We start from the raw sequence: 18339 nt of genomic DNA, 5'->3' as shown, positions 1-18339 counted from the left end.
CAGAAACAGGTTTTAGAAATGGATTCTGTGTGTTTGCGTGTTCTTTTATGGCCACGTCCTTGCTCGTACTTTTATTTTGACAGGGCATTACGGAAACGCAGCGGTGATTTTAACCAGCTTTCCTCTGATTTTTCTCTCCCTCGCGCGTCCGTTGTTGTTCCCATCAAGATGGCTGCGGCTTCTCTGTCGGATGGACAGTGACCTCCGAATCCTCACATTCAGCCCGAACCCGGAGCACCACCAGCGGACCCGACCCCGCCGAGACGGACGGACCGGAAGCATCATCTGTTGATCTGTTTCATCCACCCTTCGGTATCAGTCATATGTTTAATAGGTGTTAATTAGTGTGTTAGAACGTCGACGCCGATGATGGCACCGGCTCATTTAATCATTTAAATCACCGCCTGTGATTTGGTGACCAAATGAATCAGAACACGTGAAGGTCGTTGAGCAGAACCGCCCAGACTGGAGCACTGCGGTCCGGAACAGAACAAATGCTCACTTTACCCGCTGGAATCACAGAATTATGGCGTTAATTACACGATTGTAAAAAATACTAATATTAAAAATGTGGGCGCGCACTCGCTTTCCTTTTATTAATTGATGCTATATTTAGGTACAATGATGTCATTGATGCCTGTCACGTGGTTTCGTTTTTAGATCAGCATCAGAGATCGTTGATCGTTGCCAAATTGTGATTCCCTTTTCCGAGCCTCCCATCATCATCGTCATCTTCATCACCAGCAGTATTTATTTTTAACTCTGAGGCGGAGCCTAAACGGCCAAATCAGTGATTGACAAAGAAAACAGCCACTGTTTGTGATAACCATGAGTCTGGAGGATGATGATGTTTCCATGGCGACTGCTGTGGCGTTTCCATGGTGATAGCAGAGCATGTCTAGGCTGATCTGAGCTCCTGCCTGCAGGGTTGCAGTGACAGTTTGCAAACATGGACACCACCACCTCCATCAAGATGACCACACTGGCCATCCAGAACCTGTTTGGCTATGTGGAGGAGGAGAATCTGGCTGCACTCAAGGCCCACCTGGACCGTTTCAAGGAGGTGGATGGACGCAGCGACGTATGTGAATGTGTCTTCCTTAGCAACAGCCTCTTCTTGGCGTTCTGCTCATTTTCCCCATTGACTGGGTTCCTCTGTTGATTGGCAGAATGGGCAGACTCCTCTCATGCTAGCGGCTGAACAGGGCAGTCTGGAGATCCTTCAGGAGCTCATCAGGAGAGGAGCCAATGTCAATCTGGATGACGTGGTGAGCCACTCTGTCTGCGAACAAATCAAAGCCCCCGCTTCTTCTGCTCCCTGGACCTCTTTCCGTGGAGACTATGGTTGCTAGTATCCAGTCAGGCTGTGTTTCTATGGTAACATGGTGATGTGTGTGTTGCCAGGACTGCTGGTCGGCTCTGATCAGTGCAGCTAAAGAAGGTCACATAGACGTGGTGAAAGAGCTACTGGAGAACAGCGCTTATGTGGAACACAGAGATATGGTGAGACATGCACACACACACACACACAGGCATGTTTACAGGCACACATTAAGGGCATTAAGGCTGATTAAGGTCAGAGGTCATTGGTCTGCTGGTGTGTTTTAGGGAGGTTGGACCGCTCTGATGTGGGCGGCGTACAAAGGCCGAGTGGACGTGACTCAGCTGCTGTTGGAACATGGAGCAAATGCCAACACAACCGGACAGGTAACACACACACACACAGACACACACACACACACACGTAAAGCTTGTTTGTTACACAGGTTCTTACCTCTTGAATGAACTTTGTCTGTCTCTGCAGTACAGTGTGTATCCCATCATCTGGGCTGCAGGTCGAGGACACTCTGAAATTGTCAAACTTCTGCTACAAAATGAAGCTAAAGTCAACTGTTCCGATAAGGTAACAACAGCTTGATGCCGCTGACCTAGCGACCACACTGCTAGCTTAAAGTTTAGCTGTTTTGAGACAAACTGTGTACTAGAAAATCATAGTCATTTGTTTGAAAGCTGTTGTATGTCCATGTGTGGGTGGCGTCCCCTGAGTTCACCCGTGACAACCAATGTGAGCGTCCACAGAGGCTGAATTACACGTGACACGTTTACAAAAACAACAACGACATGTTTGTGCATCCTTGTGTGACTGTGCAGTACGGGACCACCCCTCTAATCTGGGCGTCCAGGAAAGGACACTTTGACTGTGTGATGCACCTGCTGGAGAACGGAGCCGATGTTGACCAGGAGGGGGCGGTATGACACCAGCCTAACAATGAGCTCACTCACAAATATCCACATTAAAAGAAAAGTTTAAAGAACATCAATGATCATGAGGATTTTGTCACCCGTCAGAATTCAATGACAGCGCTGATCGTGGCGGTGAAGGGTGGCTACACCGCGGTGGTGAAGGAACTGCTGAAGAGGAAGCCCAACGTCAACATGACTGACAAAGACGGAAACACTGCGCTCATGATTGCTGCCAAGGAGGGTTACACCGAGATCGTCCAAGACCTGCTGGACGCCGGGACCTACGTCAACATCCCAGACCGGGTTAGAGTGCATCACACGCCGCACTGTCTCCAGCACGCCATGGAGCAGAAGTTGACGTGTGTGTGTGTGTGTGTGTGTGTGTGTGTGTTACAGAGTGGTGATACAGTGCTGATTGGAGCAGTGAGGGGGGGTCATGTGGAAATTGTCAGAGCCCTACTACATAAATATGCTGACATTGACATCAAAGGACAGGTAAGACCTGGTGTGTGTGTGTGTGTGTGTGTGTCTGTGTCTGTGTGTGTGTGTGTCTAATAGTACCTGATACTTTGTATGCAGGATAATAAAACGGCTCTGTACTGGGCAGTAGAAAAAGGAAACGCCGCCATGGTGAGAGACATCCTGCAGTGTAACCCAGACACAGAGACCTGCACCAAGGTGAGACACGCCGGACACTGGTGACACACTCAACAACACCTGACAGTCCACCAGAAATCAACACACAAGTTGTGGAGGTGATGCATCTTATAAAAAAACCTCCACCTCACAGTGACCCACTGGGAACGACAGCACTCAACTGACACACACCACACAGGGACACACACATGACACAATGACACTGTCCACAGAATGACAAACCCACACAGATACACACCTGACACAAGTACACACCCCACACAGAGGACACACCCCACACAGGGACACACCCCACACAGAGGACACACCCCACACAGGGACACACCCCACACAGAGGACACACCCCACACAGGGACACACCCCACACGGGGACACACCCCACACGGGGACACACCCCACACAGTGACAAACCCAATCAGGGACACACTTATCACATGGACATACCCTGCACGGTGACAAACACACACAGGGACACACCCCACTTGGGGACACACCTGAGACAAGGACACAGCTGACATGCGCTGTGAGAGCCCACATGTTGGTTGTTTCTACAATAGGATGGAGAAACTCCTCTGATCAAAGCAACAAAGATGAGAAACGTGGAGATCGTGGAGATGCTGCTCGATAAAGGCGCGAAGGTTTCGGCTGTTGATAAGGTAGCAGTGATTTGCAGATCATAGTTTGCTGGTTATCCTCAGTGCAGTCAGAAGAAAATGACCTCATTTCCTGTTTGTGTAGAAGGGAGACACACCGCTTCACATCGCCATTCGTGGGCGGAGCCGGCGCCTGGCCGAGCTCCTCCTCAGGAACCCCAAAGATGGCCGCCTGTTGTACCGCCCTAACAAGGCCGGAGAAACGCCGTACAACATTGACTGCAGCCACCAAAAAAGCATCCTCACGCAAATCTTTGGAGCACGTACGTAGTTGGCGTCCCGTGTCCATGGCGGTGTGGTGGGCCTGCACCGCTGACACCCGTTTCACTCGTGTCCACAGGTCACCTGTCACCAACGGAGACAGACGGAGACATGCTGGGTTATGACCTGTACAGCTCTGCTTTGGCCGATATCCTGAGTGAACCAACCATGCAGCCTCCCATCTGTGTCGGGCTCTATGCCCAGTGGGGCAGCGGAAAGTCCTTCCTGCTAAAGAAGCTGGAGGGTAGGAACCATTTTATTGTTCATAGTCAAATCAGTTTATTGTTTACAAAGAGAAGGAATCAAAAATAATTACCTCTACAACACACACACACACACACACCTGCACAGGGTGATCTCAGTGCTGGATTTGTAAAGGGGAACCAAAGAGGTGAGGTAAGAGGTGAACTAAAGGAAGCCCAGGTGAATTTCTGTGTCCTGAAGGCTGAGAACATTCATCAGGCTATTGTGGGAGCAGATAGAAATGCTAACAGCAGGTGCCTTAGCAGCGTTAATGCTAGACGCTGTCCTGGTCGGTACCTCCACATCCACATACCTCCAGCGTGTTTGAAAAAGTTAAGCAAACTGTTGACTGATTCTTTTGACCTGAGACAAATGAGAAATTTCCCCCCAAACGCACTGAAACTTCAAACAGGAGCTTATTTTCTCATTAGTGTATTAAAAGTGCCAAGACTGGAAACACAGGAGCTGCTGGATCCAAGAAAATATGGTTCCTGGAACCAACGTCGGAGTCTTAAATGATTCTTTCTTCCTCCTCAGATGAGATGAAGACGTTTGCCGGGCAGCAGATCGAGCCGTTGTTCCAGTTCTCCTGGCTGGTGGTCTTCCTGTCTCTGCTGCTCTGCGGCTCCGTGGCGGTTGTCCTTGGCTTCAGCGTTGACCCTCGGCTCGCCATGGCCGTCTCCCTCAGCCTGCTGGCTCTGCTCTACTTGTTCTTTGGTGAGAGCAGACAGAATCATAGTCCCAGTGCTTCTCCTGACCCCCTCCCTTAGTCATAATGCACATAGCTCAGGTGTCATTGGTTTCTCTGGTGATATGGCAGTCGTTGGTTCAACTCCCACATAATGCTTATGGAAGTGTCCCTGATGAGCCCCATCATTATGTTATATGATTGTGTGTGAAAGGGTGAATGTTCATGTGTAACCGTGATCCTCTGGTTGCCTCCTGCCTCAGTGCTGGTGTACTTTGGAGGGCGTCAAGAAGGGGAGAACTGGACCTGGGTGTGGCTGATCAGCACTCGTCTGGCGCGCCACATCGGGTATCTGGAGCTGCTGCTGAAGCTAATGTTCGTAAATCCACCAGAGCTGCCAGAGCAGAGCACCAGAGCGCTGCCGGTCAGGTAAGCATCAGGCTGGGTGCGCGTGCCTCACTCAAACAACAAAGAGCACGTTGGGGTCCCTCTGGGACCCCACGGTGAGCTCCACAAGCATGCAAGTGTGGGTTCAATCAATCAATCAATCAATCTTTATTTATATAGCGTCTGTTACAATCAAAATTGTTTCTAGGCGCTTTCCAGAATCCCAGGGCCTGACCCCAGACAAGCAACAGTGGCAAGGAAAAACTCCCCTTTAAGAGGAAGAAACCTTGAGCAGGACCAGGCTCATGTAGGGGGACCCTCCTGCTGATGGGGGGCTGGGTAGAGAGAGAGGAGAAGGGGGAGGGGAGGGGAGGAGAGGAGAGGAGAGGAGAGGAGAGGAGAGGAGAGGAGAGGAGAGGGGAGGGGAGAGGAGAGGAGAGGAGAGGAGAGGAGAGGAGAGGAGAGGAGAGGAGAGGAGAGGAGAGGAGAGGAGAGGAAACCATGACCCAGTGGGGTGACAGAGGCCTGTCAGGTGATCATCGGCCTATAGCAGCATAGCTAAGATGTGACCTAATGATTAGACGACCCCCTAAGTATGATAATTTGTCTGTCTATGATAGTAACTGGGAGGTTGACTGTGTTTCAAATGCGCAGGTTCAGGAAAAGTGTGTGTCACGCAGGTTTCTGTTCACTGACTACAACCGTCTGTCAAGTGTGGGTGGAGAAACATCAATGGCTGAGATGATCGCCACATTGTCTGACGCCTGTGAGAGAGAATTTGGTTTCCTCGCAACACGATTGTTCAGAGTGTTTAGGACGGAGGAAACACAGGGTAACGCCCCCCCCCCCCACACACACACACACACACACACTAAAAACGTAGTCCAGCATATATACAGGGTGTTCACCTATCTTCTCTCTCAGGCAAGAGGAAGTGGAAGAAGACATGCTGCGTTCCATCCTTCATCCTCTTTGTCCTGGTGTTGTTGTGCCTGTTTGCCGGTTTGGCTCTGTTGGCCATCGTCAATGTGGACGGGGAGAACCGTACGATGAACGGGGTGCTGATCGCCATGGGCAGCGTTGTGGGGATGGCTATGTTGGTCAACTGCAAGACATGGTGGCAGGTGATGGACTCAGTGTTGAACTCTCAGAGGAAGAGGCTTCACAGCGCTGCCAACAGGATGCACAAGCTGAAGAGCGAAGGTTTCATGAAGGTAAAACATTTGGAGTGGTATCGTTGGTGCTTTAGAACATTAACTCTGCTAACTCTGCTCCCACAGGTGCTGAAAAATGAGGTGGAGCTAATGGCAAAGATGGCAAAGACCATAGATAGCTTTACGCAACATCAGACCAGACTGGCGGTCGTTATCGATGGACTGGACTCCTGCGAACAGGACAAAGTTCTACAGATGCTTGACACAGTGAGGCCATCACATTTACACAGCAAACATTCTTCACACATGTTGGGACACAAATATTAATTTCTGTAGGCTCTTTTGAAGTCTCTACAGAGGGACTCAAAATGACACAGTCTATAAAACAGCGGTCCCCAACGCCCGGGGCGCGAACCGGTCCCGGTCCATGTGTCGTCCGGTACCGCACCACCGAATGAATAAATAACTTACATTATTTCCCTTTTCTTTTTTTTCTGAGTCAATGTTTTATTTTGAAAAATGACCCGATTCTCTCCGTTACAGCCGTCTGTGGCTCGCCCTTACGTGATACATTAAGGCTAATATTAAATCCACAAGCTAGCAAAATGAAAAAAAAGCAGACATCTTTGGAAAGTTTCTTTGCAAAAGGGGAAAAGGCCTAGTGAGGAGAAAATAAGGATTTATCGTGACAGGTGGTACTCAGGTGATTAACATTACGGCGAGTTGTATTTTTGAAGCACTTTATGTTTCTTTTGTGACGTATCTTATTTTGAAGGCATGTTTAGGTGATAACACACTGGTCAGAGAGAGTTAGGGGACAGAATGTCTCTCTTGTTATCCTGTTGGTGCTAGAAAGGAGGATGCTGCTAATAAAGTTACGTACAAGTACACAGTAGAATCACCTTTATTAGTACATCTACAAAATACCACAGTTTGTGTTTGTCGCATCATTTTAATTTGTTGTATTTACCCGCCACAACTTAAAGGCTGGACTGTAGAAGTATTGTCTGACATTAAACCGGACCGTGGCACAAAAGAGGTTGGAAACTTGTCCACAGGAGCGTGGTCAGACTCGACGGTCTAGTGTGGGTTCAGAGGATTATTAGCTTTAAATTAGAGTGTGAAAACTCTTTTGTTGCTAAGAGAATCTCCAAGATCTGGTTCTGGTCACACTCCTACTGATTGTCCTGCAGGTACGGGTGCTGTTCTCCAAAGGGTCCTTCATCTCCATCTTTGCCAGTGACCCACACATCATTATCAAAGCCATCAACCAGAACCTGAACAGCGTTCTGCGAGACTCCAACATCAACGGTCATGACTACATGAGGAACATTGTGCACCTACCAGTTTTCCTTAACAGCAGGGGCCTGTCCAGCGCCAAGAAGATGTGCACTTCTACATCCACCAACGGGGACGCCACTAACGTTGACGGTAAACATGATCGTACGAGTTAGAAGTCAGGACCATGGCTCACAAGTCCTAAATAATAGGAGACAGGACAACAGGTCCCACAGAATGACAGATTCTACACTGGTTTAAAAGGGTGTGTCCACCTTGTGTCCACAGGTTGGCATGAGGAGTTGGACAGGAAGTTGTCCCAGCACAGTCTGGGAGAATTAACAAAGTTTGGCAGTAAGACCACTCTGAATCGCAGGGTGAGTCCGCTCTCTCCGCTCTGATTAACGTGCAGCAACTGTTTGGTCGTGTAAAAGATTCTTTTTTGGTCCCGTGACCGACCTGTCGGGTGCAGGACACATTCCGGCGGCGTCAGGTGCAGCGCACGGTGACGCGACAAATGTCATTCGACCTGACAAAGCTGATGGTGACGGAGGACTGGTTCAGTGACATCAGTCCACAGACGATGAGGCGGCTGCTGAACATCGTCTCGCTCACTGGTTGGTGACCGGCACATCCATCTGGAAACATCGACCCGCTTCAGCTCAGGAAACAAAACGCCCTTTTCTGCCTGCAGGTCGTCTTCTGCGAGCCAATCAGATCACTTTCAACTGGGACCGTTTGGCCTCCTGGATCAACCTGACAGAGCAGTGGCCCTACAGGACCTCGTGGCTCATCCTGTACCTGGAAGAGACTGAGGCGGTCCCGGACCACGCCACCCTTAAGACCATCTATGAGAGGTGAAACTGCTGCATGTGATCCACCAGTGAATCATGTGATCGTGACACATTGTCTCCAGCAGAGTGTCCAAGAACATCCCTACTACTAAAGACGTGGAGCCGCTGCTTGAGATTGACGGAGACGTCCGTAGCTTTGAAGTCTTCCTGTCCTCGCGTACACCTGTCCTGACAGCTAAAGACATCCGAACCTTCCTGCCTTGCACCGTTAATTTGGACCCTAAACTCCGAGAGATCATCACAGGTACAGTGTCCTGATCGCACTCTTACAGATGACCTTTCTGATCATTCTGGTAATTCGCTGGTAATTCTGTTGATAATCTTGTATTTCTTGTATCTTTTGTCTCCAGATGTTCTTGCTGCCAGGGAACAAATGAATATGAGTGGAGTCAACTATCCAACACTACCTTTGCCAGAAGTGCAGCCCCGCCCCACCTCAGTGTACTCCCAGGTGTCGTCAACGTGCTCGCCCTCCGCCTCCTTTAGTGGACCCTTTAACCAGCCAGCAGGGGGCGTGCTTTCCCCGCAGCCACACAGCAGCTACTATAGTGGCCTATCTGGACCACAGCACCCATTCTACAACAGGGTGAGTAGTAGCTCCACCCTTAGACTTGTACATAAAGGTGAGTCTCTCTGTTGGCCTTCCGTCTCTCAGAGCTGTTCTGATTGGCTGAAAGGTTAGTTGTAAGGTTGTGTTGTCATCAGCTCAGTCACATGGTTGTCACACACTCGGTCCAGTTGTAGTTAATTTATTCATTATTTGAGTGAATTGCATCCATTGTGCGCGTGTTTGCCATGAATATTATTTTCATTTCTACCCCCTCCCTTCCATCAGCCTTATTTCCCCCACCACCTTTGTCAACTGCCACGCCCACTTATGGCCTCCACCCACCCATCACACCTGCACCCATGTCAACCTAAAGTCTGCATCAGTCAGGATTTCTCAGCTGCACCTGTAAGTACGACACCTGAGCTGGAGGCATCATCAGCTCATTGAACAGGATCCATAATCAACATGAAAGTTTGGTGCTCCAGAGGATTCATCCTGAGTGACCGTCAAAGCCCCAGAAAAACCTCCAAAATAAGAGCATGCAAAGATATCATTGATGAAAAACATTCAACTGAGCTTGTTTTGATCAGAACATCAGCCTGTAATGAATCAAAACTCATTTTTCAGCATTTTTTCAGTTGGTTACTGAACGTATTTCAAATGAAAATGAATTTTATTGTTCTTATTTTCAAATATTTTCATTCTTTCATCTTTACCTGTCTGTCTGTCTGTTTGTCTGTCTGCAGTGTAAGGGTTCATCTTTGAAAAAGACACAGGTATTCACCCCCCCAGCCCAAAAAAACAACACTGACCCAATCAATCCCCCCCACACACACACAGTCTGTCCCTGCCTACAGATTCCAACAGATCCTTCAAACAGGATCAACCATTCCATAATGATGTCACCATTGTGAAATGTTATCAAAGTCTGAAAAGTAAAAAAGATTTCATGATTCAGCATCTTCTTGTCGATATTTTAATCTCCTCTTGTGACGCAGAGGAAGGTGAAAGAAGACCTTGTTAGCCATGTAACTTGTTGGTTAAGGCAGCAGGAACAGGCTAACATATCAACATTCTCCATGTTGTGGAAGCAAACCTGTGTTTTCCTGTTCAGGGGTCTGTGGTGTCAACTGGTCCCACTATCTTCCTCGGCTCCATGACAACAGAGGCGGTCTGTGAGCTTTTACGGCAGATTGAAGGCATCGACCTGAGCATGCTGGGACAGTACGGCGCCACCGTCAAGAAGGTGGGTGTGGCTGACCAGAGCGAGCGGGACTGACGCAGCATGTCCCTGGTTGACAGTTGAGATGTTTGTGCTTCACAGGCCAACGTAAATGGCAGAGTTCTGTCTCAGTGCAACATCGACGAGCTGAAGAAGGAGATGAACATGAACTTTGGAGACTGGCAACTGTTCAGAGCAACGGTCAGTCAGATGGCAACTTCCTGTGAAGCTGCAGGTTATGTAACCTCACATCGCTCTAAACCTCCCTCCTCATCCACAGGTTCTCAACATGCGACACATCGAGAATCAACTGCTCCACGAGGAAGCTGCCAGCGAGCAAGGCAGCCTTGTAGGGAGCCACGCTGATGCTGGAAGGCGAGGGGGGGCTCCGCCTCATGCCAGCGCTACCAATGCCGATGGATCGCCGATGTATAACTTCAACCTGAGCTTTGAGGAGCTGAGCAATGTGGGCCTGGACGAGTCAACGAGACAGGGAGGCGTTCCCTGGATGGTAAACACACACCTTGTGTTTGTTGTGGCTGTTGTAGACTGTTACCATGACACGATGTCTGTCTGTGTGTTCTCAGGGCGCTGCTCATCGCACGGCGAGCATGAGCAGCCTGAATTCTCAAGAGTCCTCCAATGACATCGGCAAACTGACCGACAAGCAACAGGCCGAGTACAAAAACGCCTACCAGGAGTACATAGCTCAGATGTCACAGTTAGAGTTGAGCGGCGCTGGTGGCGGAGAAAGGCCCGTCGAGCCACAACCCGGGCAGTTTATGAATTTGTCTGATGATAAGAACAGAGAAGAACACGATGGACGTAAACCCTTCAGCAAAAGGAGCGGTGCCAAACTGGCAGCAGACAACACTGACTTCTCCAACACCGATGGCCTGGATCCAATCACAGAAGAAGATGAGAAGGGCGAGCACGGGTCCTCCAGGACTCCGGTGCCTTGCAGGTCCTCGGCTGGAAGAGGCGGGCTGTTCCAGGGTGCCGCCGACCTAAAGCTGAAGGCTGGCGGCGGGCTGCGCTACCAAAAGTTGACAAGTGACGACAATGAGTCAGAGGAGTCTGACAACGCTCCTCGGATGAAGGATCAGAAGACCGAACTCAAACCACCGGCCAGCATGCTCGCTCTGAAGGGGAAGGACTCGCTCTCAGATGCCATGCTGGACAAGAAGGAGTCATCCGACTCCGGTGTGCGCTCCAGTGAAAGCTCGCCCAACCACTCGCTTCAGGACGAGGAGGCAGATCTCTCCAACCGGTCCAACCTGATCGAGCTGAATGACGACAGCCTGGTTTGCCCTCAAGGGGCTCCCAGCAGCCTCTGTGGCCTGCAGGACCCCGCCGTGGTCCGCATGTCCATCTGCTCTGAGGATCAGTGCAGCCTTCTGGCCAGTAGTCCTGAAGAAAGCTGGCCCTCATCAAAGACCTACAACCTGAACCGCACCCCCAGCAACGTGACACTCAACAACAACACCAATGCTCAGCACGCCAACCGCCATCAGCAGCCCGCGGAGAGCTCCATCGGCACCACCTCCTCTAGCGACATCATCGTGTCCAGCACCTCCTCCAGGCCCGGGCCCAACAACGAGAACGTCCGAGTGGTGCACCTGAAGAGGGGTGTGACTCCTGGCGAGCCCCCAGAGATATGCACCATGTCATGTGACACCGTCACCTTTAGCGAGGAGCGCGAGAGCATCCTGTGACAGCTGCATGGAGCACGCCCAGTCTCACATCAGAGCCACACTGTTGTGTCATCCTCATAGTGATCATGTGATCATCATCCATTAGATCTACCATCACGTGATTTTTGATCAGTGTTTCAGTGGCAATGCAGTGGTAGTTTAACTGTCTTGGTTGGTAGTTGAGTGGTCATGTGATCATTAGTTGTGAGCAGTAGTAAAGTGAAGGTGTCGTGAAACTAGAAGCTGCTGCATGTTAATGTTGTCATGTCCAGAACCAAAAATAACAACTGTAGTGTAGTTTTCAACCATTAGGTGCTAATAACCAGAAATGAAAAAGAGAAAAGTTGCAAGAAGCTAATGTGTCAGTCAGTGAACATTATGACTGATTATTGGTAGTATTGGCAGTAGAAGCTGCATGTTGTGGTGATTTGTCAGGTATATTGTGATGAGCTGCATGTTTCCTGTTCTGTGGTCACATCTTGGTGGATTTCTGTAACTTCTTTGATGTTTCCAAATAAAAGAAAACGCTGAGATGGTGTCATTTCCTGTCTTTCTTCAATCTGAACAAACACTAATAGAAAAGACAAAAGTACACAAATTACAAATGCCGTCCAAACTGCAGCTGTGGAGGAGAAACGGGAGAGAATGGTGCTCAAATAAGTGCAAGGATTCATTTAATCAATAGGTTGTACTTTGGTCATTATTTGGTTTGAATGAACAAAACCCCTGGATGAGCACACAATGAACTTTTATTGGTGTCATGGATTGAAACAGCGCCAGTGCTTCAGTCATGCTCTTTGGAGGTTGCTATGGCGTCAGTTGTCCACCAGATATCACCATCACTGAAGTCTTGAAGCTTTGAATCTTGTTCGGCACAATTGATAGGAAAGCCTCAGGGCTTCATGAGGCTTCACTTGCCCACCCCTACACAACATCCAAGAGGATCAAACAAAGTAACAACAAAACTCGGGGAAAGTAACAACTGAAAGAGCGAACGAAAAATCACCATTAAAATGGGGAAAAAACCGACGGGAAAAAAAACAAGTGAAACAAGGTGACCAAGCACTGGAAAAACTCACGAAACTATAGAACAATGAAGCGAAGGACGGGCGATCTCGGGGTGCTGGAGCTAGATGTGCGAACAAAAGCAACAGTCCGGCACCGGAGGCAAATAGGGGAGAGCTTAAGTAAACTCTGATTAGGACGCAACCAGCTGACCGGCCTGCCCCTTGTGTTCCTGCAGGTAGGGGAGGAGGTGAGAAGGCTGAGTGCTGATCAGAAACTGAAACACAACATCCTGCCTGGTTCTTGGTAGTAAAACCATCCAGGAAGTGGCCCAGTGAGCAGAACCCTGAACCCTAAACCACCCTCATCAGTAAAGCCAGAATGTTTAACCTTCATGATTTGTACATTGTTTTTTTCCCCACATCATTATTTGTGTTCAACTTTATTTGTATGTTAAATTTTCCTTTTGTGTGTTACTTGATCAGCACCAATCTCACTAAAACAGGTTCCAGTGATCGGCTGATTGAAAGATCCACAGGTTCTTCATTTGGGAGGTGAATGAAAGTTTATTTCATTCGAACTGAACATGTACTGCAACGTTCTTTAAACTGATTTTCCGGGTATTCAGCGGGGAACTCCCTGATCCAGATGCATTGACCTCCTGGAGCAGCCGTGACCCCACCCATCACAGCCTGGATGATGGTCTCTGCTGATTCCCCACAGCTCCGGTGATGCGTGTGATGCGACCAAAAAGGCGGAAACGGCTGATTCCTCCATCTGGACGGATGGTGAGCCGGACGTGAGTGACAGGGCCGCTTGGAACCGGCTCGTCATACCGGTGCGTGTGATGAGGGCGGAGCTGCACGGTGACAGAGAGATGAGCTAAACCACTGTGTGATGCAAACATTAATCACAGTTACTGGCATACTTTTTGAGGTGGTAGAAGGAGACGCCATTTCCCAGATGTCCAACGGTTCTGAATGCACTGGACTTCCTCATCTGGACTCAGAGAGCAGACCTCCACTTGACAAGAATCCGGAAAGTTTCCTGCAGGAAAACAACATTGGTCCGAAAAGGAACGTTTCTCTGTCCGTCACACCCGCAGCTGAACTAGACCTTTGAAGTGGATCGTGTCAATCTCAACCCTGTGGATGGTTCCAGGGTGACCGAGTCGGAACACAGCCCACTCCCTGCCTGGAACCTGCAGGATCCCTTGCTGGTCCACCTGTCAGACCAGCAGCAGGGTAAACTTAGCCATAACATTTGAAGTACTTGCTGTGTGTGCATGTACCTTGAGCTTGTTGGGCCGGTCCAATCTACGAGCTGTTTCCCATCCGTCTGCCATGCTGACGGCTTGACCGAGACCTGACAGACATGTTTGAATTACACCATGAGCTTGGAGGATTGGGGGGGGGGTTAGAGCTGGTTTTCCTAAGGAATAAGACAGATAGGCCTGCCTACTATACAATAGCAGCAATAAAACCAATAATAAAGAACAAAGTATCCTCTTAGGGGGAGGATTGACATACAGATGTGTTCTATGACGTTGATTGCAATAGTCACAATAAACACCTTTATACTGAGTATCTTTGATCTTCAAATAATATCCTATCAGCCATTCAATAACGACTGTGAATGCTTTAATGATGCCGTCACTCTAACCAATCATGTTGCGAGGATGTCCAAAGTGGGCGTTGCTGAAGCCAAGACAGACGCCTCCATTGGGAAGAGCCACGAGATCCACGTCATCATGGGTGGAGACACTTGCCCAGTTCCTCTGACCAATGCCCAAGACCCTGAGTCTGGCTATACCTCCATCTACACACACACACACACACACAACCCTCAAATGAACAGCCTTTATAATAATCTCAAACAGTTTCCGAACCCTTTTCCCCCCTTGTACTGTCCAGCAGTGAGGCAGCAGAACTGGAATCTGATATTATTTTATAAATGAATCTTTGACCTGACCCACAAACCGATGAACAATTACAGCAAGGCAGAGAAATAACTACCAGACAAGTCAGAGAGAGAAGAGAAAAGACAGAAAAGAAGAAAACAGCCCCAAAAACAACATAAAAAAGAATTGACTTGGAAGCAGATCAAAACCAAACTACCCGGGCCTCTATGGACCACAGGTGTACTCACACCTGTACTCACTCCACAGTGCCTTGCCTCTGTCTCTCACAGAAGCTCTGTTGTTGTCGGACAGGATAGTGAGAGACTGGTGTATCTATCACTCACCTACCATTACAACTACATCCCTGACCTTAATCTAAACCAGACCAGCCTTAATCTGAACCTTTAAACCAAGTATGAAACCCTCCTTTGAAGCTGAGGACTAGAATGAATATCCTCACTTTGCCTCTGTGGTCATTGTGGATAATCACTTACCAGGGTACATGTTAAGGCGAAGATGTGTGACTCTGTTTGGAAACTGTGAACTGGTGAAGAAGTTGTGGCAACAGTCTGAAAATCCCGGCATTAATGGTGACAGGGGCACCAGCTCAGGCCACGCCTCCGAGCGCAGCTGTCAAGAAGACACAGGACGGCAGCCATCACGTCACAAAAGCGCCACATCACGCCTGTCCACCGCGTCATCAGAGATGGGACGTGTCCAACGCCGTTTCCATAGAAACAGTCTGCGTTACCTTCGCAACTTCAGCAAACTCGCTGTCGGTGGCAGCCATTCCAGTTCGGTTTCCTTTCAAGCTGAAGTCTGGTGAACTGTCTGGAGAAGAAAGCAACGTTTGAACCACATTTGTGGTGATGCAATCAAACAAAATATTAATGGCGCTGATCATTTTCATTCTACTTCATCGACCCAGAATACTGAAATAACACAGCTACCTAAACATGTTCCCTGGATGGAGACTCGGGGTGAATGGTTCCCAGTGAAGAAAGACGTGTCCACATCGAAGCCACAGATGCGACCTGGTACTCCCAGCTGGATGATGCACCAGTCGTGACCTTCCACAAACACAGAGATGGACACAGGCGTTTAAGAACAACAGTTGCTATGAGGTCGCGTTTTAAAGCAGGACTCAGGGCAGCACAGTCAACTGAAAATGTAAATGAACCAGATGCTAACGACCGATTCTCCTGCTGCTAGAGCTCAGGCTGGTAGAGTGTGTGGCTGGCTGAATGGTGAATCAAATCAAATCAAATCAATCTTTATTTATATAGCGTCTTTTACAATCAAAATTGTTTCAAGGCGCTTTCCAGGATCCCAGGGCCTGACCCCAGACAAGCAACAGTGGCAAGGAAAAACTCCCCTTTAACAGGAAGAAACCTTGAGCAGGACCAGGCTCATCAAATGATGTTTCTGCTCTAGTTTGCACGTACCAGGGATTCTCTTCCTCCTCGTCTCCCAGCCATCCATCCATTTTCCAAACTCAGTGTAGGCAGAGCTGTCGAACTGTGGCAGCGCCCCCTGCAGGGAAATGTCCTCTTAGCATTGGAAAAGACCATCTAAGCTGCTGAGCATAACCATGGAACATTTCTTCAAAGAAACAAACTTTAGCACTCATTTTTCATCTGACAACAGGAAGTATGCAGATATCTGCTTGATGGTTTTTCAGGATGAGGTTGATGGTTTGGACTGGGCCATGGTGACATACCTTCAGCAGGTTGGAAGCAGGTGCAAAATACTCATCAGTAGCAAAGAGTACCTGGAGAAACAGACGTCACTGACCGAAATACAGCAGCTATGTTAGATTAGCTTAACATTAGCACTGGGAAGACAGTGATGGGCTACATTTACTCTGTCCAGGATCAGGAGGATATTTCCAGAAGGAAGGTCTGCTGACGAATGATCTTTTGATGACACCCTTCATTCACCCTGGACTGGATTCGGCTGGACTCACCTTCCCTCCAACCGTCTCACAAGCCAGATCGTTGAACTGCAGGAAGTCCAGTCCTGGTCCTGCTGCCACTGATGTCCCCCTCTTGGCCATGAGGACTTTTCTGGAGCTTTCTGGTCTTCGGAGGAACGTTGCCACCACTGCAGTTCTTTCTGAACTGTTTGTGTCCCGCAGGACAAAGTTGAAGGCATCTTATTCAAACAACTGTTGACCCAGATCTGCTATATATGATCAATCATTACCTTGATTTTTAAAAATTACTGTCTCCTACAGTGTTGCCATTTTACATTTAGTCTTAGTATTTTGGACAAAATAGTATAATTTTAGTCATTTCTATATGTGATAGTTTTATTCCAGTTCTAGTTGACGAAAACTCAAACAGGTTTTAGTCTAGTTTTAATCAGTTTTAGTAACATACAAGAATATATTGTATGTTTCAGTCACTCGCGCAAACGTAGGTCTCTATGACAACACATTGGCTACACGTACGGTAACACACACATAGGTTAGTGACATTAGCATAACCAAGCTAACTGTAGCCTGAAGTTAGCAGCCCAACTTCACCATGTGGAACACTCACTCTCAGCTGACTATGGAATTCATCACAAGCCGACTGTCACATAACCTGAAATGTATCTGATATGTTACCAGGACTTGAAATGTATCTTCAAAAAAAGATGGCCATGAGAGCATTCACCTACAGAAATGGGGTGCTTGTCTAAGTGGAGGTGTCAGTTTGAGAGTCATGCTGTTTATAATTTATGAAAAAGGTTAGACTTATTAAAGTTTCATCTTTGTTCTAGTCATTGTGAGTGGAACGTTAACAATGCCAACTGGCTACCTGCATCCGTCCCATCCAAGGCTTGTATAATGTAGCCCACTATGGGGTGCTGCTTGTGTTTGCAGCGTTCCACCTAATTATTTTATTCACGAAGATCCATCCACTGGACCACCAATGGAGATTCCATATGGCTTTAACTTCGTAATTGTAAGAATCAACACAGCAGATATAGTGAGGTCCTTCAGCTCAGTGCTGCCTATGGTTTTAATCCTTTTATTGTTGAATGATCAAATCTATGACCTCCTGGACATCAGCATATCCCCTGTGGTTAAGGCAATCTATTTTGAGCAGCAGCTTTTAGACCTAATCGATGTCTAACTGAAAGTGACCAAAGTAAGTCATTATAATTCACTAAGTGCTTAAATTTAGTACATTGAAATCAAATCAAACGTGTCCACGTTAACAAACATCTTTGCATGGACATGACTGCATGAATAATCTCGTGGCCACACATTATTTTTTTTATAAAAGGTAAAGGTGATTTCACGCCATCTGAATAGTTCTTAGCTGTGGTATAATGAGCATCACGATGTGTTGCTTAATAAATGAAATGTCACTAGAAGGGCTCCATACAAAACAAGAAAGATTTAAAAAACAAACACTCACCTCTAGCACGTTTTCCTACAAACTTTATTACACTGTTGAACCCCAAAAGTGTTTTTCATTGGATGTTTTACGAGCGTTGATGCTCAACTTGTGTCCCATGTTAGAGCCCACATTCATACAGGTGATTTCATGTTGGCTG

The 18339-nt window shown here is 48.1% G+C and overlaps 2 protein-coding genes across 6 annotated transcripts; one reads left to right on the top strand and one right to left on the bottom strand.

Moving 5' to 3' along the window:
• The first annotated feature begins 142 nt into the window (after positions 1-142).
• On the top strand, positions 143-12421 carry kidins220b (kinase D-interacting substrate 220b). Of its 5 annotated transcripts, none has more exons than XM_029849711.1 (30): positions 143-312; positions 927-1081; positions 1170-1268; positions 1405-1503; positions 1609-1707; positions 1805-1903; positions 2152-2250; positions 2350-2547; positions 2641-2739; positions 2824-2922; positions 3459-3557; positions 3640-3817; positions 3895-4059; positions 4596-4775; positions 5010-5175; positions 5814-5965; positions 6058-6347; positions 6414-6554; positions 7481-7718; positions 7854-7942; positions 8038-8182; positions 8260-8422; positions 8485-8663; positions 8770-9005; positions 9255-9374; positions 9716-9745; positions 10084-10215; positions 10294-10392; positions 10472-10702; positions 10779-12421. In XM_029849711.1, exons 2-30 carry the CDS (start codon positions 950-952, stop codon positions 11904-11906), a joined length of 5184 nt encoding a protein of 1727 aa, XP_029705571.1. In that variant the 5' UTR covers positions 143-312; positions 927-949; the 3' UTR covers positions 11907-12421. The 5 variants fall into 5 exon arrangements, with proteins under 5 accessions (XP_029705571.1, XP_011616927.2, XP_029705572.1 ...); XM_011618625.2 differs by having other exon boundaries at positions 8482-8663; XM_029849712.1 differs by lacking the exon at positions 9255-9374 and having other exon boundaries at positions 8482-8663.
• A 195-nt stretch (positions 12422-12616) lies between these two features.
• On the bottom strand, positions 12617-17331 carry allc (allantoicase). The gene is made up of 11 exons (XM_003977459.2): positions 16757-17331; positions 16511-16561; positions 16236-16323; positions 15741-15860; positions 15542-15621; positions 15285-15420; positions 14553-14708; positions 14182-14255; positions 14007-14115; positions 13819-13937; positions 12617-13749 (listed from the first exon to the last, which is right to left on the bottom strand). The coding sequence occupies exons 1-11, from the start codon at positions 16844-16846 to the stop codon at positions 13576-13578; spliced, it is 1197 nt and encodes a 398-aa protein (XP_003977508.2). The 5' UTR covers positions 16847-17331; the 3' UTR covers positions 12617-13575.
• Between the last annotated feature and the right edge of the window lie 1008 nt (positions 17332-18339).

Source organism: Takifugu rubripes, chromosome 16 (assembly GCF_901000725.2).
Source record: "Takifugu rubripes chromosome 16, fTakRub1.2, whole genome shotgun sequence".
NCBI classification, from domain to species: Eukaryota; Metazoa; Chordata; class Actinopteri; order Tetraodontiformes; family Tetraodontidae; genus Takifugu; species Takifugu rubripes.
The sequence above is the reverse complement of the archived record's forward strand: the minus strand, read 5'-3'. Positions and strand labels throughout refer to the sequence as shown.